The sequence below is a fragment of the Malania oleifera genome, chromosome 2, assembly GCF_029873635.1.
Source record: "Malania oleifera isolate guangnan ecotype guangnan chromosome 2, ASM2987363v1, whole genome shotgun sequence".
NCBI lineage: Eukaryota > Viridiplantae > Streptophyta > Magnoliopsida > Santalales > Ximeniaceae > Malania > Malania oleifera.
Window position 1 is genome coordinate 141,954,882 of NC_080418.1, and position 22,225 is coordinate 141,977,106.

General features: G+C 36.1%; 1 protein-coding gene across 1 annotated transcript; it reads left to right on the forward strand.

The window, feature by feature from the left end:
- The first annotated feature begins 1,258 nt into the window (after positions 1-1,258).
- Positions 1,259-18,998, forward strand: LOC131149183 (uncharacterized). The gene is made up of 2 exons (XM_058099370.1): positions 1,259-1,799; positions 18,886-18,998. The coding sequence occupies exons 1-2, from the start codon at positions 1,522-1,524 to the stop codon at positions 18,911-18,913; spliced, it is 306 nt and encodes a 101-aa protein (XP_057955353.1). The 5' UTR covers positions 1,259-1,521; the 3' UTR covers positions 18,914-18,998.
- The last annotated feature ends 3,227 nt before the right edge of the window (positions 18,999-22,225 follow it).

Sequence of the window (22,225 nt, forward strand, 5' to 3'; positions counted from 1 at the left end):
TTGGCTTTTGAAATACTTACAACATATTTCCTAAAACTTTGTATGACAAACTTGACTTTTTCCTCAATCTTTGCTTTTGAAGTTCTTTGCTTGAGTTGCAAATATCTAAGTTTCTCTTTGGATCATTGAATAGTTGTCTCATACTTGATTCATACTTGGTCTTTACTTTGATCTTTTCTTGAACCATACTTGAGCTTTATTTGAACCACACTAGAACTTTACTTGAACCATACTTGATCCATATTTCCTGAAATACAAAAACTCAACATTTCCAAGTTAAATAGTCCTTTATTTGTTATCACCAAAACCGATTGAAAAACCTTGTTAGGCCAACAATGTGCACGACCCATACTGAAATCGTCAACATAATAGAGCCCCCTCTCTTAGTATCATGCCCAATGATCTCCTTGGTAAGAATATCCTGAAGTAAACAAAAAATAGAATACATTAGTACAACACAGTTTAAAGTTTCAGTACCTTGGCTCACGGGAGAGCAATTTTTGGGAAAGAGAGGGAACAAGCAAAGTATTAGATAAGGATAAAGTGGGTGATTAATCCACGGTTCCTGCCCTTGTAATTGGAGATATGATCCCATTGACATTAATAATGCAGGTGCGCCGAGGTAGAGATGTTTTGGAGAAATCATTTTCATCGAATGTCATGTGATTGGTAACTCCCGAGTCAAGTATCCACAAACTCCTGTCACCATCACAAGATGAATTACAAAAAGCAGTACCACAGTTACCTGGTTTCGAGATCGGTGAATCACCTTGGGCGATCTCCATGTGGTGCGAGTGAGGGATGTTGGATTCTGCCATGGGTGCTACGGAAGAGAAATACCGCAATGGAGAAGACAAATAACGCAACAGCAGAGAAATACCGCAGTGGCGACGATGACTTGGCGAGTGGATATTTAATACGCAGAGTGACATAAGTGTACGGATGCATAAAATATAAACACCTCTTCAAAATGTGGGCAAACCCGACCCTCTCGTCGCTTCGTAAACCAACAACCAATTACGAATCCTCAAAAGATCCAAAACTGTGTGGATGACAACAAAAATGTAAAGGAGTAGGCAAATGCAGATACTTACCACCTCGAGATTTGTGATCGGACGTAACCTTCAATGCATTGAATACAAAATCATGTAAGCAGTGTAGGCATTAGCAATCGCAGATCTGATTAGGTGGTTTAGAAAAGTGCAAGCTGAAATTCTTCCTGTTCATGATATGTTAGCAATAGCATGTGGTGCGCAAGAAATCCCTAAATGACTACATTAAGCATCAATGAAATACATTCAGTGTCAGCGATTGCAGGCGTCATCACAACGTAGATCAATAGGGCTCCTTTGATGATGGCGACGACGGAGAAGCAAGGCGAGTGACTAGGGGCACAGGCATGGTTTCAGCCTTCTTCGTGTTGCTTGAGCGTTGTTCCTGCAACAGCACTGTCGTCATAAGTACGAAGAGGGGGCCAATGGCCATCCTCTCAACGACAGCCTTCGTCGGTTAGATTAGGCAATGGACGGCCAGAATCTTGATAGCCGTGGAATGGCCATCAACGATGTTCGGTTGGGTGCGGCGACGGCAGAGAAGGAATTGGTAGAGTCATCCGAATATCCGTCACCGATGGCGACGCAATGGACTCCACCAGCAACAAGGAAACCGAGCGACAAAGGGTCAAGAAGTTTGTCAACAAGATTAGGACCGATTCTTGTTTCAAAGAAAACAGAGGAGGCAATGACGTCTGGAGGAAGCCGCCGGGGACGAGAGTCGTCGGCTGTTCGCCGACTGGTGAGGTACAGAATTGGCTTGCTATGATACCATGACAAAACTAAGGAATTTTGTTTTTTTAATTTCCTTCTCCCCCAATTCATGGAAAAATAGGTAATTATATACAAAAAAAAAATCTAATTTGGGTTGTCCCTTGTATCAAGGGATTTACAATCAAAACCTTGATATAAGGGATTTATAATTATGATTTCCCCTAAAATCTCTCAACTCACACCAACACCACATTATTAGAAAAGGAGAGGAAAATGTTTCTCAAATATTCATTTCCTTCATTGTATATTACATTGTGCTTCTTGACAGAATATAAAGGCATAAGGTACAGCAAGAATAACAGAAAGCACGTAAAAAGAATAATGTTGGTTACAAAAGGAATAATATTGGTTACGACTGAGGTGGCTTATGTTGTTTCTTGTTTTGCAGAGTGGCATCATCTTGACGTATGCTAATACACCCACTTGAGTCAAGTGGGGTGTCAAGCACACGAACTAAATCAAAGAGTAGGGAAACGATTAGAGACCAATGGTTTAGTGAACACATATGCAAGTTGGTCTTTACTACTCCAAAATTTGATTTGTAATGCTTTGGCAGCTACTCTATCTCTCACAAAGTGAAAATCAATGTCCATGTGCTTTGTGCGAGAGTGATAGATAGGATTTGAAGTCAAATATGTGGCCCTTAATTTATCACACCACAAAACAGGGGGCATCGAAAGAGAGAACCAAGCTCTTTTATTAAGGCTTGCATCCAAAATAAGCCCTACAGTGGTGTTAGCCAGTGATTTGTATTCAGCCTCAGTGGTGGAACGTGCAATAGTATTATGCTTTCTTTAGCTCCGTGAAATATGGTGATTTCCCACAAAAATACAAAAGCCTTCGGTAGATTTTCTATCATCTGAGCATCCATCCCAATCGGCATCGGAATAGGCGTGTAAATTGAAGGAATACTATTTTGAGATAAAAAAGACTATAGTTGATAGTGGATTTTAAATAGCATAGAATTCGTTTGACTGCTGTCCAGTGAGAAAATTTGGATTCATGCATAAATTGGCATGCTTTATTAATAGAAAAGGAGATGTTAGGTCTAGTTAAAGAGAGATTGTAAGCTACCAACAATGCTTCGATAAAAGGTGATATTATCAAAGGATGGAGAATCAAATTTGGAAAGCTTTGTCAAAGCCAACATAGGGGAGGAGATAGGATTAGCACCACTTATACTAGAATTTTTTAACAAATTAGAAATATATTTCTACTAACAGAGAAGAAGCCCATCTAAGAGGTAGTTTCAAGTTATAACCCTAGAAAATAAGATAATCTGTTTAGATGCTTAACTGGAAAAGCTTGGCTGAGTGATGCAAAAAGATTACCAACGGCTAATGAAGAGGATGAGGTAATTATCATATCATCAACATAGACCAAGTTAAACAGCATAATGTATTAGTGTGCATGATAAAAAGTGAGGGATCAACCTTTGATGCAAAGAAGCCATAGGTGAATAACCAAGAGCTCAGAGTCAAGAACCAAGCTCGAGGAGCTTGCTTAAGGCCGTAAATGTCCTTATTCAATTTACAAACAAAATGAGGCCTCAATGGATCAACAAAACCTTGCGGTTGTTCCATTAAAATTTTATCAGAGAGTGGACCATGAAGAAAGGCATTTTGTATGTTAATTTTGTGATGCCCCAATTTTTCATACCATTTTTTTCAATAAATAAAAGATATTAATCAAATATCGGTCACATCAACAACCCTGACACTACTCACATGACCCGACCCGACCCGCATTGGGTACCAGGTAAACAGACGTTTTATTTATGTTAACCTAACAGCGGAAAACATAATGTACATACCATCCAGAATACAATACCCAGAGTATCAGTATCCATATACATACATTTCTATCCTATACCCAAAAATAATACAACCCTAGGGGATTCACACCTCCCTAGTCCAAAAACTCACCATGTGTATCAAGGTCTCAACTTTCTACTAACATGGAGCTCTATAACATGGTCTGTACTTGCAATGACCTACCTAATTTACCACATATCAACCATATTAATTATCATTAACTTAAAACATAATATAGTCAACCCGAAGCTGTGGGTAACGGGGACACACCTGTCATACACATTGGAAACCTAAGTAGCAGTAAATATAAATTTCACACACTCAACCATATAATACAATATACTAGAGTTAACTACATTTCATCATATACTGTATATGCACAATCCTCAAAATACCAAAATTTAAATCTAGGATCTTACAACAAAGACCTACTGACCCTAGCTCAAAAGACTCACCCTCCTAGCGGGGTAGTACAATCGCCTCAACGGCGCGGGGCTCGGTCTACCTATATTTCTAGGTTCCCTGAAATGGTTTAAGTTGGGGTAAGACACCTTTCAGTAAGGGAAATAAACTAAATACAGTTGTGTGACAACATAAATATATTTGCGTACTATAATAAATATACAGTATATGTCACATGCTTGAAAACACTGATAATATCATAACTGTGTAAACATACAATTTTATAGTTTTACTAAACCATAATGTATTTCATTGTTCATAAAAACATCTGATATAATTAGTAATTCTGAAATTTACCTAGGATGAAAGGCTAACTGATGTCATGTATTATCCCCCATAACGGGTTGTGCAGCCCAAAGGTGGGACCTGACAATGGCTGGTCGACCACTGCTGAGTCAAAAATGTATGTAAGTACGATGTCCAAACTGTCAAGTGGACATCTACAATTCTACATTGAAAGCCACATCGACTATCCATCTCTCACCCCCTCTATTAGCAGGGGCAGTTAGTACAAGTCTGAACTGAACTGAACTGTATAGCTACAGTACCGTGCTCCTGATAACTGATCTAAACTATCATCCGGGTTCTGATAACATATAATACATGATAATATATTATTTAACATAAATAGATTGATAGCATTTTTCTGAATACTGTAATAACATAATTAATTATGGCCTTGTGCCGAAAACATGCATAACTACGGCCTTGCAACAGCTATCAATCATGGCTTTGCGCCAAACATATCATACATATTGATCTAAATAAATGTACTGTTTACTGTATTATCATGTTATTCCTAAAAATAACTTAAACATGCTTTTTCTCTAAAATTGACTTAACGTAAAACAACATGTGTAAAATAATATTCACGCCACACAAACTGAATAAAATCATGAATTCTGTTATGAAATCACATTTCTTGACATTTCATACTACATATATATATTCCCGTATAACAGCAGTATTTTTCCAAATATACATTTTCACAAAATATGCTCATATATAATACATGCCTTCTGAAAATTAATCTGCTATTAAATAATAATAATTTTCATGAAAAATTATTACTTTAGTTTATTTCCTTACCTGACTACTGAAAAGCCCCTACAATGACTAGTCCTACACCTGCAGGATTCCTCATTCAATACCTTGAAAACATCTCCCTGAACAAAACTTCAGTATTTCTTCGAGTACTACATTTTCTATAACTGTAGAAAAGTCAAATACTAAATAAAAAGCCTTACCTTGAATTTGGGATGGAATCCAAGTTAGCTCCACCAATGATTCATTCTAGCAAACTTGAAGAGAAACTTCTTAGGAGTGTCGTGGCCTCGAATCGTTGAATCGACAAGAGACCGGCCCAAAATCTTAGAGAGAATGGAGAGGGGACGAACAAGAGAGAGAGAGAGAGAGAGAGAGAGAGAGAGAGAGAGAGAGAGGGTTCTTCGCGCGATTTCTACAAAAAAAATTGAGTTTAGGCTATTTATACACCTACACTGACGAGGCCAAGAAGGGAGTTCGTTGACGATTGCTTATTTCTCATAGACAAAATTCAGAACTGAAAATAGCCTCTCAGTAACTTCTCGTCGACGAGACATGTGTCCTTGTCGACGATCCCATTAAGCATGTTCATCGACGAACATGTTGTGTTCATTGACGAGACCTTTGTTTGAATTTAAAAATTACAATTTATCTTTCTCTCTCCTTTCCTTTATTATTTAATTATTATAATTCCTTCAGGTCTCTGCATTCTCCCCTCCTTATAAAAATTTCGTCCTCGAAATTTATTATCCATATAATTCACTATCCCCTAAAGGTAAACAGTCTACTTATTTTCTTACTTACCCTCACTTATAGCAGAGGAATACCATGGTTACATTCAGAGTTCTGAGAGATTACATATATAAAATAAAATTCTCCCAAAACCAAAATAATACTTACTAACTAAACTACTATATACACTAACTAACCTGCAAAAGAAACATTGCGTAATTATTTACACTTTACCTGATTATAACTAAACCCTGTGGAATAATTGCGGGTATTTCTGTCTTATCTGTTCCTCAAGTTCTCAAGAGGCTTATTCTATTGCGTGATTTCTCCACATGACTTTTACTAAAGGAATCTTCTTATTACTTAATTCCTGTTTTTTCCTATCCAGAATCTGCACTAGCACCTCCCCATGAACCAGTGAATCATTGAGTTCTAATTCACCATAACTGATTATGTGAGAAGGGTTTGGGACGTATTTCCTTAACATGGAGATGGAATACGTCGTGTATTCTGGACAACACAGGTGGTAAATCTAACATGTAGGCAACCGGCCTTACTTTCTCTAGAATCTCAATCGGGCCAATGAGCTAAGACTAAGTTTACCTTTCCTTCTAAATCTTATAACCCCTTTTAATGGAGCTATTTTCAAAAACATATGATTGCCAATATCAAACTCTAATTTCCTGCAGTGGTTATAGGCATAACTCTTCTGTCGGCTTTGAGTTGCACTAATTCTATCTTTGATGAGCCGAACCTTATCATATGCTTGCTGCACTAATTCTGGTCCCACAACTCACTGTTCACCCATCTCATCCTAGTATAGAGGAGAACGAAATCTTTTACCGCCAAGCACCTCAAATGATGTCATGCCAATGCTGGCTTGATAACTATTATTGTACGCAAATTCCACTAGCGGCATGAACTAAGTCCAACTACCCCCAAAATCTAGCACGCATGCCTGAAGCATATCTTCTAATATCTTAATCGTCCTCTCATTTTGCCCGTATGACTGAGGATATAACGTCGTGCTAAAAGATAACTGAGACCTTAGAGCCTTTTGCAAGCTCCTCCAAAATTATAACGTGAAACACGAGTCTCGATCTGACACTATAGACACAGGTACATCGTGAGAGTGGACTATCTCCTGAATATACATCTCTTTCAATCTATTAATGGAGTTGCTAATCTTGATAGGAAGGAAATGGGCGGTCTTAGTCACGATCTACAATCACCCAAATTGCATTCTAGTCATGTAATGCCGATGGCAGCCCTAAAACAACCCTAAAACAAAATTCATATATATGTGATCCCATTTCTACTCTAAGATAAAAAGTGGTTGCAATCGACCTGCCGATCTCTAGTGCTTAGCCTTTATATGCTGGCACATCAAACATTGTGATACATACTCAGCAATCTCCTTCTTCATACCATTCCACCAAAAAGACTCTCGCAAATCCCTATACATTTTCGTGCTGCCGAGATGAACTGTGTACAAAGATCTGTGAGCCTCTTCTAAAATGGTCTTTCTAATATCAGTATTAGCAGGAAAACATAATCTAGAACGAAACCACAGGGCTTTGTCATTTGTAATTCAAAATTCCTCTCCCTAACCACTCCGTACTCTGACCATTACCTCTGCAAATTCTGGATCCTCCTTCTGAGCAGCTTTAATCCTTTCCTGCAGAGTAGACTGTACCACTAAACTAGCAATACATACCCGAGGATCACTCTCGACCAACTCTATGTCGAGTCTTTCAAAATCCATTATGATTGGATACTGAATCTCCATAGTTGCCAACGCTGGTCCCATAGACTTCCTACTCAACGCATCAGCTACCACGTTTTCTTTTCTTGGGTGGTAACTGATAGTACAATCAAAATATTTAATAAGCTCCAACCACCTTCTCTGCCTCATGTTCAGTTCCTTTTGAGTGAAGAAGTATTGTAAACTCTTATGGTCAGAGAAGATTTCACATTGTTCGCCATACAGGTAATGCCTCCAAATCTTCAATGCATGTACTACTGCAGTCAATTCAAAATCATGGGCAAAGTAGTTATTTTCACACTCTTTCAACTGTCTAGAAGCATACGCTACCACCCTACCATGCTGCATCAATACACAGTCAAATCCCTTCAAGGATGCATCACTGTAGATAACATAACCCTCACCCCCTGATGGGATGATCAACACTGGTGTCGTGACAAGACTTTGCTTCAATTCTTGGAAGCTCTGCTCACAGCTTTCGTCCCATTTAAATTTGATATTCTTCCTAGTCAGTTGTGTTAGAGGCGTTGATAACGCTGAGAATCCTTCAACAAAACAACAGTAATAACCAACCAGCCCCAAGAAACTCCAAATCTCCTGGACGTTCCTCGGTCTAGACTAATTCACTACCGTATCAATTTTACTAGGATCCACAAAAATTCCATCCCCTGAAATGACATGCCCCAAAAACACAATCTTTTTGAACCAAAATTCACATTTGCTGAACTTGGTATACGACTTCTTTTCCCTGAGCGTTTGTAAGACCTGCATCAAATGCATCTTATACTCCTCATAGCTCCTCGAATAGACCAGTACATCATCAATAAAAATAACAATAAATTGGTCTAAGTATGGGTGGAAGATTCTATTCATCAAATCCATGAATATTGTAGGAGCATTTGTCAGACCAAAAGGCATAACAAGAAACTCATAATGCCCATACCTAGTCCTAAAGGCCATCTTCGATACATCTTTTACCCTTACCTTTACTTGATGATATCCCGACCTGAGATCCATCTTAGAATACACTCGTATACCCTGGTGTTATTCAAATAAATCATTTATACAGGGTAGAGGATACTTATTCTTGATTGTCACCTTATTAATTTCACTATAATCTATACACATCCTTATGGACCCGTCTTTCTTCTTCACAAATAACATTAGAACTCCCCATGGAGATACATTAGGTCGTATAAAACCCTTATCAAGAAAATCTTGCAACTGATTCTTTAATTCTTCCAACTCTGCTGGCGTCATTCGGTAAGGTGCTTTAGAGATTGACGCTGTACCTGGAAGCAGATCAATAGGAAAATCTACCTCACGATCAGGTGGTAAGCCTGGTAACTCATTTGGAAACACATATGTAAACTCTTTCACTACTAGCGTACTAGTGAGCTTCAATGCATTCCCAGTCATCTCCTTCACAAAGGCCACGAATCCCTGACAATAACTCAGGAGCAGTCTCCTCACCTGAATAGCTGAAACTAACTGAGGTAGGGATTGCACTCGCGACCTTATAAACTTAAATTCTGATCTTCCCAGAGGTCTAAAAATCACTTCTCTTAAATGATAATCTATACTAGCCAAATTAGATACTAGTCAATTCATGTCGAATATTATATCAAACCTATGCATGTTCAGCACTATCAAATCAGAAAACAAGACTTTCCCCTGAATATCAACTAGACAGCCTCAGAGCACCCTAGTACACTTTACTACTAACCCCGTTGGTGTAGTTACAAACAATTCAGTGTCTAACAGTTGTGTTTCAGCCCCACATAATCTAGTGCACTCCATAGACATGAACAAGTGCGTGGCTCCTGAATCAAATAATACAATAATTTTAAATGAAAGTATGCCAACCATACCTATCACCACATCGCTGGCTGTCTCAGCATCACCAGGCATCAAGGTATAAACCCTTTCTGGAGCCATATTCCTCTACTGGCCTCCGCGAGACGTTTGATAACCTCCTTAAGCAGGTCTAGGAGAAGGAGCAGCTCCAATCTAAGCCTGACAATCTCTCGTTATATATCCTAACTCCCCACATCGGTAGCAGATACCCCGCTCGGCATGACACTCCCCCGAGTGTCCCTTTCCATAAGTTGGACAAGCTGGAAATGGCTGCATACCCTGAAACCCACGACTCCCCAACTTCTGCCTCCGGTCTCTGTAGTAGCCACCTCTCTTCCACAAAACCTGATTGGACCCCTACTGGGAACCATACGGCGTGGATCTCTTCCTTTGTCTCTACTCCTCAGCCTCTAACCACTTTCCAGCTTCTGCCATAGTTGCCCTATCTACCAGCTCAAAAAAATCTTGTAATTTCAGTATCGACACTTGCTTATATAATTCTCTCCTTAGACCTCTTTCAAACTGTCTTACCTTCTTTATCTCGTTTGAAATAATATACAGAGCGAAGCGAGATAACTGAATAAACCTCACCGCGTACTGCTGCACTGTCTGCGGTCCCTACTTCAGATTCAGGAACTCCTCTATCTTGGCTTCCTTGGATGAGACTGGAAAATATCTATCGAAAAATATCTCTTTAAATCGCTCCTACATCATCTTTATAGGCCTTGTCCTCTGCTGCTCCAAGAGTTTCACTGTCGTCCACCATCTTTTGACCTCTCCAGTCAATTTATACATAACGAACAACAACCTCTGCTCCTTAGTATACTGCAATACTGCAAACACTTTTTCAATCTCCTGCACCCAATTTCAGCGACTGCAAGATTAGTTCCTCCTGAGAAAGCTGAAGGATTTATCTTAATAAAATTCTCAATCGAACTGTCGTGGCCTGTAGATGGACCACCTTACTCTCTAGAGTTCCTTGCAATTTTAGCTATGACTTTCTAAGTCACGCTGCATAGTACTGCATTCGAATCACCACCCGCAACACCTGAGGGCCCAATACCCTCATTACCACTAGCATGGATGCTACTACCTCCAGATTTCATCTTGAAAAGACAATAAACTTAGCTCAGGACCCTATTACTATAACATATCATCTAACTAGTATATTATATCCTTAACTAATTCATCATTCCTGATCTTAATTCAAGGTTCAATCCAACAACCTAGATACCCAACCCAACAATAGTTTACCATGGATTTCCTAAAATCGTCACTCCAAGAGAGACATACAAACCATCACGGAAGTTCTGCATCTAGACTACATACCAAACCTTAAATTCCCTTATCCTATACTTTGGTATTGTTATTGCTGCATTCTAGAGTCTATAGAACCTAACATCCTAGGCTCTGATACCAAACTGTAACGACCTGCCTAATTTACCACATATCAACCATATTAATTATCATTAACTTAAAATATAATAAAGTCAACCTGAACCCGTGGGTAACAAGGACACACTTGTCATACACAGCGGAAACCTAAGCAGCAGTAAATATAAATTTCACACACTCAACCATAGAATACAATTTTCTAGAGTTAACTACATTCCACCATATACTGTATATACACAATCCTCAAAATACCAAAAGTTAAATCTAGTATCTTACAACAAAGACCTATTGACCCTAGCTTAAATAACTCACCCTCCTAGTGGGGTGGTACAACCGCCTCAATGGCTCGAGGCTCGGTCCTCCTATCTTTCTGGGTTCCCTAAAATGTTTTAAGCAAGGGTGAGACACCTCTTAGTAAGGGAAATAAACTAAATACAGATCTGTGGAAACATGAATATATTTGCGTGCTATAATAAATATACAGTATATGTCACATGCTTGAAAACACTGATAATATCATAACTATGTAAACATACAATTTTATAGTTTTACTAAACCATACTGTATTTCACTGCTCATAAAAACATCTAATATAACTAGTAATTCTGAAATTTACCTAGGATGAAAAGCTAACTGATGTCATGTGTTATCCCCCATGACGAGTTGTGCAGCCCGAAGGCCGGACTCGACAATGGCTGGCCGACAAATGCGGAATAAAAAATGTATGTAAGTATGATGGGCCCACCGTACCTTGGTCTGGACTGCCAGATGGATGTCTACAACTTTATACTGAAAGTCACATCAACTATCCATCTCCCACCCTCTCTCCTAGCAGGGGTAGTTAGCACAAGTCTGAACTGAACTGAACTATATAACTACAGTACCGTGCTCCTGATAACTGATCTGGACTATCATCCGGGTTCTGATAACATATAATACATGATAATATACTGTTTAATATAAATAGATTGATAACATTTTTTTTGAATTCTGTAATAATATAAATAATTATGACCTTGTAATAACCCGAAAAAAAAATTTGTTAAAAAAAATTAATAAATTAAAATTATTAATCAATTAACTAGTTAAATATTATTAAATTAATGTATTAAATAAACAAGTAAGAAAAAAAAATTAAGACTAGTTATTAATTAATTAATTATTATTGAACTAATTAATTAAATAAACAAATAAAATGAATAGTGTGGAAAAAAAAAACTAAAATAAAGATATGTATATTAAATTATATATGTACATATATATATATATATATATAATATTAAAATAATAATAGTGGATATGATTGCATTGCAATTTGAATCAGATTTCAAAATCGAAATCTGATCTTTCTGAACTCAATTCTCTCTCAGCCTCTACGTGCCGCCGCCTCGCCTCTCCGTCTTCTCTCCCTCTCTCCTTATTTCTTGATGAATATTCAACTGATCGGGAAATAGAAGGTGCCGTTGGATTTTTAACTCCACCACCGACATTTCTATTGGAACAGATTTGTCGTGGGAACAGTTTAGGCACTGCTCTTGGGGAAAGGTAATTTTCCCCCAATTTCTCAATTTCTGGTTAAATCTACTATTGAATCGATTATCAGGCACTACCACCGGGTCCTAATCGTCATTGTCGTCATTTTGACGTAGGTAATTTTTCAATTGGGGTTTTCTAGGCTCTACTCCAAAGTAAGAGTGGGATTTGAGAAATTTGACAATTTGACTAAATTTAAGGGTATATTTATTTATTTAGGAATTATAGGCTTAGGAAATATTTAAATAATATTTTATTCAAGAATAATTTATTGGAGTTAGGAATTTTTTTTATTCAAGGTTCGGGTGAGCGCCACAGGTATTTTTCGGAGTCCTTGTTGGCGTAGTTCAAGAAATCAGGTAAGGGAAAAAATATATATTAAATCAGAATTTTTATGAATTTAATGAAAAAATAAATTGTGTTATATGTACGTGTATATGTTTTAGTATGGGTAAAATGCCAACTGTTTAAATTATATTTCTTTCGAATTTAGGGTTGTTTATTAGATATGTATATGCGAAAATGAACTGATGAAAGTGGAAAAATATTTTCAAAATAATTAAGTAAGAAATGAAAGGTATTTTCAGTATATAAATACTAAATGTTGGTTGGCCTATTTTACAGGCAGTGTATGAATTTTATTGCTAAATTGTGTGGCATGAGAATCTGTACAAATTATATGTTAAATGTGTGAGATGCAGGCTAAGTAAGTAAAATAATGAGAATAAAATATGATATGGACAATGTTGCCTGTGTATGTTAAATGCAACCATGTAAATGTAAGACAGCTAAAAGAGAGCCATGTTAGCAGATCTAGCACACTTCTGTGTAGACTAACTGATGACAGCTAAAAGGAGCTGTGTTAGCAGATTTAGCACATTTCTACGTAGACTAACTGATGATTGCTAAAGACCAGCTGTAGTACGAAGTAATGAAATGAAATGTTATGCAATGAAATGATGATGAAATGGCAATGAAATGAAATGACAAATGTAAATGATGTAAATAGGAAAAAACCACTTAAAGTGAAATGAAATGCAAAGTTAAGTTATGAACAGGAATGAATGTGCATGAATGTATAATGACAGAATAGAATGATGTATTATGATAATAGAAGTATGTATGTACGTAGAACATGTTACGATTGGACGAGGCGTACCTTTCGCCTGAGGGCTTGCTGAGTAAGGCGAGTGCACTAGTAGCTTCAGATGTGACAGTAGCTACATAACGCACTAGGGCAGAGGGAACCTACTTGTATGGGTGGGTAGAATTCCCAATCCTTAGGGCCTTTACCGGTAAACTATTGTTGAATGCGTGAGTACGAGATCAATCTAACACTTGAGAGCTTACCGAGTAAGGTGAGTGCCCTAGTATGCTTAAATTGTGACTTTCGGGTTGCTAAATGTATCAGAGCAGAAAGGTGCTACTTGTATGAGCGGGTAATCACCCCTATCCTCGGGTAATCTCGTGGGTTAAACATTTGCATGTATTTGATTAGGTTTAGGGAATGATTTCAGAAATTATGTTAACGATTTTCAAATGTTAAATAATATGTTGATTATAAACTCATGATGGCCACACACTGAGTTTAATATATTGTTTCTTCCCTTATTGAGATGTGTCTTACCCGAATATGAATTCATTTTTTTCAGGATTTCTCAGGATTGAGCTTTGAGAGCTCAAGATTTTATAACATTTTATTTGAAAAAATAAGAAAAAGGGTATATTTTTATGTTAATTCTGATATGTATAGTTTATGTTTTATGTCTTTATGTTTTAAGTTGGTTATGAAAGGATAGTTGTGAAACATACTGGTATTAGTGGATAATGTTTTGGAGACGTGTATATATTTGAATATTGGTGGATGATTAATTTATTATGGTTGGTAGTTAGAATAAGTAAACTCTGATATTATGTTATATGGAGATTATAGTTATGTTTTCCATTGCATATATATTGATTATGGATTATTAGATATTTTATTAGGTATAACGCACCGGACCCGGGTTTTAAAGGGTCGGGGCGTTACAGACCTTGCGCCGAATTCATTCATAATTGCTGCCTTGCACCAAAAACATGCATAACTATGGCCTTGTGCCGAACATATCATACATACTGATCTGAATAAATGTACTGTTTACTATATTATCATGTTATTCTTGAAAATAACTGAAACATGCTTTTTCTGTAAAATTGACTTAACATAAAACAATATGTGTAAAATAATATTCATGCCACACGGACTGAATAAAATCATGAATTCTGTTATGAAATCACATTTCCTGACATTTCATACTAAATATATATATTCCTGTATAATAGCAGCATTTTATCAAATATACATTTTCACAAAATATGCTCATATATAATACATGCCTTCTAAAAATTAATATGCTATTAAATAATAATAATTTTCATGAAAAATTACTGCTTTAGTTTATTCCTTTACTTGATTACTGAAAAGCCCCTACATTGACTAGTCCTACACTCGTAGGGTTCTTCGTTCAATACCCTGAAAACAACATCTTCCTGAACAAAATTTCAGTATTTCTTCGAGTACTATATTTTCTACAATTGTAGGAAAGCCAAATACTAAATAAAAGATCTTACCTTGAATTTGGAATGGAATCCAAGTTAGCCCCACCAACGATCCACTCCAGCAAACTTGAAGAGAAACTTTCTAGGAGTGTCGTGGCCGCCTTGGATTGTCAAACCGGCAAGAGACCGGCCCAAAATCTTAGAGAGAAGGGAAAGGGGATGAACATGAGAGAGAGAGAGAGAGAGGGTTCTTTGCGTGATTTCTACATAAAAAATCGAGTTTAAGCTATTTACACCTGCACTTGTCGACGAGCCACGTCACTTCGTTGACGAGGCCAAGAAGGGAGTTCATCAACGAATGTTTATTCCTCGTCGATGAAATTTAGAGTTGAAAATAGTCTCTCGGTAATTTCTAATTGACAAGACATGTGTCCCTGTCGACGATCCCATTAAGTGTGTTCGTTGACGAATGTGCTATATTCGTCAACGACACCCCTATTTGAATTTCCAAATTACAATTTATCTTTCTCTCTCCTTTCACTTATTATTTAATTATTATAATTCCTTCGGGTCTCTACAGTCCATGTTCCCTAAAAAGTTTAGGTAATTTGGGTGAAATACATCTCAGTAAGACGGAATAATTTATTTATAGTGTGTGGCAATATGAGTTCAGTTATGACACATTTTACTATCCAAATCATCAATTTATCTGAGAAAATACACTAATATATATGCTCATAATCATATAGATATAAAACACAAACTTTGGTAAGCTTTAAAACCATTGCTCAAATTCATTCTTACACAACCCATATTTACTGGTGAAGTCTTTTAGGATAGGGGAGATTGCACGCCCATACATGCAGCTCCCGTCTGCTTTGATAACGTTTGTAACCTTACCCAATTAACTCGGGTTCGACTACAACTGATACTCATTAGGCACTCACCTTACTCAGTAAGCCCTCAAGCGGAGAGTTTTACTTCGCCTCAATTATTTATGTCATTAACTCACACATATCCATTTTACTATCCAACACATGAGTATCCTTGGTTCCTAGAACCAATATCGCGTATGTAACTCATGGTTGCCCTAAGGATCTCTTTTCCACACCATGCTTCCCCCCATGGTCAAGGTTGTGTGGCTCGAAGGTTGGATCTAACTGTGGTTAGCCGACCCAATTAGATCAAAATATCATATCATATATCTAGAGTCTGTAGTATGACTGGCCGGCTTATAGCACTAATTCAGACTTAAGGGGCACAACAAAATCTACTAAACGGTTTAGTCGACTGTTATGTCACATGCTCCAAGAGTTTGTGTGGTTGCACTATTACCACTAGCAACGGTACTGTGCTCAATATCACAACCCATCATTAGGGTTTTCATAAACATCCGTCAGGGTTATCATTACCATATACCTGCAATCATTATGCGGTATTGGCCTTTCATCATTTACATTTCAATGATCACATTACAGATTTTGCACTTTGCAATGTTCACATTTCTCAGAATTTACAATTAGTATTCTTAATTTAATATTCACATTTCAGAAATCAAATTTCAATTTCCACATTTCAATATTCATATTGCAGAATTTACATTGCAATATTCCTTTTTTTTTTTTTTTTTTTCACATTTCATCTCATACTAAGACATATATATATCATTTCACACATTTCAGCATTTCTCAATAAAGCATTTCATTATTTTTCCAATATACATATCCATGTTTCTCTTTTCGTCATTTCTCAGAAAATTCTTCAATATACATATACATATATTATTTTCATTGTTTCTCAATAAAACAATTCTCATTTCGTTTTAGCTCAGTGTATACATAGCACTGGGTTTCTTTTAAATCATCTCTGCAAAAAAACCTTTTTATATATATATATATATATATATATATATATATATATATATATATTTATATTAGATTCCCATTTTCTTCATGCAAATCACACAACCCAATTATTCTCAGTGTAACTCATATGCCATACAATTTTTATCTGATAATCATATCACAATAATATCAGGCAAAATATCATGTTTCGTTCTCACATAATTTCTCAATCAATAATTCTCAACAAATATTGTTATAATTTATTCCCCTTACCTGGTTTCCTGAACTATGCCGGTAGGGATCCTGAAATCATACCCGTAACGCTCACCCAAACCCTGAATTCAATAACCCTAGTTCAACTTCAGGATGCCTAATATTCTAACATTTCCAAATTTACATTAATTAAATAAAAATTAATCTCTAAATAACCCCTTTATCCTAGTTTTGGGGCTATGCCTATGATGACCCCACGAGAAATCCGCTTCGCTAGAATTATAGGGAATCATCCCTAGATTCTTGTGGTGGTTTTCGATCGTCAATTTGGCTAAAGATTTAAGAAAAAATGAGGTAAGAGTGAGAAATTACCTTACCCCAAGAGATATGCATACGTCACTCCTACAACAAATCCACTCCACTAGAAATGTCGGTGGCGGAGAACAGAGCCCAGTGGTATTTTTCGATTTTCGATTGGCGCCCGTTTAGCCAAAGAAATCAAGGAGAGTGGGAGAAGAGACGAGAGTGAGAGATGAAGTAGGAGGGGCTCTAGACTTCTGCAGGAACTGATTTCCAAAGAAGCTTCAGGTTATCATTTAACATATATATATATATATATATATATATATATAATAAATATTAAAATATTATTATATTAATTAATTTTTATTTTAATTTTAAATTTTAAATTTTTTAAATTTTTTAATTTTTATTTTTATTTTTACATTCACAAGTATATCATTTTCTAGGGCGTTACAACTTTGTCTTATACACCAACCACAATTAATGGCGATTGAGAGAACTAACCCAATAGTGTTAGGCTTTACTACTAGGCTGAAGGTTTCAGTATAATCTATACCAATTTGTTAATGAAAACCCTTAGCCATGAGCCTCGCTTTCCTCCATTCAATAGAGCCATCTAATCTCAGTTTCGTTCAGAACACCCACTTGCTACCAATTAGGCTCAAAAAAGAGGAAAGGGGAACTAGTGTCTAGGTATTGGTTTGGACAAGGGATTGGTATTCTTAGGACATGGTTGTTTTTCATTCAGGAAAATCGGAGGTAGTGGAGAATGAAGAGGGCTCATCAGAAACCATGGCAGTGGGGACATAGCATTCTCAGTATGGATAGGGAACAATACCATCGGTGAAAGTACGTGGACGAGAAGAGTTGGTAAGGGACAGAGTAATAATTAGAGATTTGGGGGGAATGAGTGTAACGACCCAAAAATTACTCCATTTTTTTCCATTTAATAAATAAATTACTCTGATACCCCTACTGTATCATCTCAGGCCTCAGATGGGCACTGAGGTATTCTTGTACGTAATGGGCACACCTATGCAGCGGAAAAACATAAGAATCATACAACGATATATATATATATATATATATATATATATATATATATATATATATATATATATATATATACATACAATACAAGAATTCAGTATTCATATCATAATTACATTATCACATCTCACACCAGTACCATTTCCCCAATACTCAATCCCTCTATACACACTTACCTTATACACAAGGTAATCAAGGGGTCACTCTATCTGCGAGCCTGATCTACTCGCCTAACTGGTTCACCTGAAAAATGTTAAAGCATGGGATGAGTCAACGCTCAGTAAGTGGAAATATGATATTATTAGTGTGTGGCGACCAAGTTGCATAACTATAATAATAACATTTGAAACTGTATAAGCTGGCAAATCAGTAAAGATATATCTTACATTTATCGTAGCTTAAAATATGACTGTATCATTTGAATTTTCTATTTTTTACACTGTATACATATACATAACTGTGCTTTTTCCTTGAAAGTCTGTATGTTATGATTTGACCCCTTATGACAGGATTGTGCGGACCGTAGGCGGGACTTAACTCTGGTTGGCCTACCAGGTAAGTCACTATACTCTACCCTTCCTTAGCCTGACCAAACTGCATCCTCTCCTAGGCACAGAACTGGACTGCTACCTTATCAAACCGGCCCCCTCAACCCAGAAACTAGGGAGTTGCATCCACTCCGAGCATGGTTGACAATACCCACACACTATCTAAGATATGTGGTTGCACTCTATTCTATAAATAGCAACAGTACTGTATCCTGTAAACTTCATTTGTCTGTACTATTTTCTCAGGGATATGATACTGTATAAATATATATATACTATAATTATCTTTACTATTTTCATCATGTTTCCAAAATAACCATAACATTGTAATTATGTACTATAAATACTGTAATATCTGAATAAGATATCTGTAACATCTTGATGCTATAACTATATATCTGACTGTATAATCTGAGTGTTATGGTATTAGAAAACATGACATTCTTTAAATATTGTAATATGCTGAACTGAATAAAATTTGCTTATATCTGTCCGATAAACATTTGTGAATATTTTCCTATATCTGTATATATTGTATAACATGATATGCTGGAAAAGCTATATAAATTCTGTATCAGGTAAATATCTATTCAAGCCACACATACATTAAAAACTCTTATTTTGTAAAAACTGAATAATAAACTGGTATACACGCATATACATAAAATCTCTAATAACATGGTTAAAACTCCCAGCATAGCATATTTCTCTTACTTGATTTCTGCAAAAGCCCCATACTGTGTCTGGTCCTACACCCGTAGGGTTCCCCGCTCAATACTCTGAAAACAACATCCCCTAGAACAAAACATCAGTATTTCTTTGTATAATACATTTCTTATAACTATGGGAAAGACAAATACTAAATAAAATGTCTTACCCTGAGATTGGGATGAAATTCGAATCACTTCCACCAACGATTCGCTCTGGCAGACTTGCAAAGAACTTTCCCAGGAGCATCGTGCTGGCCTCAAATCATTGATTCAACAAGAAACAGGGCTGGAATTGAAGAGAAAAGGGGAGGGGAACGTTTTATAAAGAGAGAGAAGGGTTTCCTGCGTCAGATTTCTATGAAAAAATCAATTTTAAAAGTACTTATAGCCCTGGATTTGTCAATGAGACACATCATCTTGTCGACGAGTCCCTAACGAAGTTTGTCGACGAACCTAAACCCTCGTCAATGATTTTTAGGCTGCCAAAAATCCCCCTCTCAGTATCTTCTCATCGACGAGATCCTCATGTACCCTCATCGACAAATCCCATGTGTTCTTTGACAAGGCTCTGATTAATTTCTTGGGTTATTACAATGAGAGTGGTGAACTGGAATTGGGATTAGGGATTTCGGGAGAAGTTAAGGAAGGAGAATTCTAGGAAGAAGATGAAAGGGGATCGAGCTAAAGTTAGGAAGAAGATCAAATGTGAGATAAGCCAGGGGAGGGTTGTGTTGCTCTTGGGCTAAACTGTGGTGTTGAAACGACCTACTAATAAAATAAAATTATTTTTGTAACACCCCGACCCCGAGGGGCCTGGGATATTAACTTTTTACCATTGATTTACAGCGGAAGCAAATAAACTCAATTTTTATTAAACCAGAGCGCTAATTATCCATATTACAATCATTTATTTCAAAAGAAGAATAATTACATAAGCATAAATATCCGGCATCATACTAATATTTCTAAATAATCTTTATTTTTCTATCCCCACCCGTATGCTTGCTAAGCCTGATTTCCAACATGCTCTTCAGAGTTATCTGAAATAAAAATATGATTGGAGTGAGACGACGTTCAGTAAGTAAATAAGATTATTATTAGTGTGTGGCCAAAATGAGCTTTTAAATAATTTCGTAAAATAATATTTAATACTATAACTTCAAGACTGCTTTTAGAATAAATATAGATTTAAAAATTTCTACATAAAACTTTTGTCATCAATTTCAACAGTAAATTTTTACAATCATATACTATAACTGCTAAATTAAACTTTTAACTTTAAAACTGTAAAAATATTTAATGATAAACATACATATACTTTTCCTTATACGTTTTCCTTAGATCGTCATTTAAGCACCAAAATGATCCTTTTCACGTAAACTTACATTTTTCCTTCAAATCATCAGTAACTTTGTACACGTAATTAAATATGTATAAACATATATTATAAAAATCACCCTTAGGCCTGTTTGCTGTAAGTCATGTTTACCCCCATGAGTGGGTTGTGCGGTCCGAAGACTGGACTTAGCTGGCTGGCCGACCAAACTAAATCAACGTACGTAAACTTTAAGTGAGATTTTCCTTATTAAGTCCTGGTCTGGAACCAGGTGTGCACTCAGAAGAAATCCACTAACATAAATAACCACTCTGTAAACAGTGTGGGTGCACTCTGATCCGTATAAATTTTAAGCTGCAGTACCGAGTATCTGTAACTTTGAACTTTTGTTGCCATAAGGGGTTTTAAAATCATCTTATTATAATTTATGCAATTTAAAATAATATCGTGAAAATCTCATCTTTACTCATATTTTCATAAAAAATGTAACGTAGAAATAAACTCATGCCACACAATTTTTGTGTTAAAAATATATATAATTTTATTTTTGAATAGAAATAAATGCTGAAAATTTACCCGAGGGGATTAGAACATTTCTTAACCCAAAAATAGATGCAAGTATATTAAAGATAGAACTGGTATAATTAAATACGCGTAAAAATAAACTCATAGAAATTTTGTAGAACTAATTAATATAATTGAAGTTTACTTATAAAATAAATTCGGGTATGAATTTTAAATAAAAAAAAACTAAAATAATCAAAATTTACTTACCTTCTTCTTTTACCGTGTGCTATGAATACAAAAACTATCTTTAAGCAATGAGATCGGAAAGAGTGGGTGAGTGAGAACTTACTCAAAATTCTCTCTCCACCACAAATTCTTTCACTCACTAATCCTTCTCTTCCTTGGAAAATTATTGTGAAAAATGAAGGTTGAGAACTCCCTATTTATAGGAAAATTTTGGGGAAGAAATGAAATTTATAAAAGTGTGGGGAGATGGGTGAAATTATAATTTTTAAAAATTAAAGAATGGGCAAGGGATGGGCAAGGTATGGGTTGAGTATGGGATGGGAATGGAGGCCATATGGGAGTGCTTGCCACCATTCTCATTAAATAATTTTTTAATTAATTACTTACCTAATTAATTAATCAATTACTTAATTAATTATTTTATTATTTTATTATTATTTTTTTTCTAATCATTATTATCATTGTTATTAATTTTAAACTACTTTTAGTATTTATTTATTTT

Coding starts and splice junctions, on each gene's coding strand:
- LOC131149183 (XM_058099370.1), top strand. CDS start 1,522: ATGGACGGCCAGAATCTTGATAGCCGTGGAATGGCCATCAACGATGTT. Junction 1,800..18,885: donor GCTGTTCGCCGACTGGTGAG/GTACAGAATTGG, acceptor CCCTTATGACAG/GATTGTGCGGACCGTAGGCG.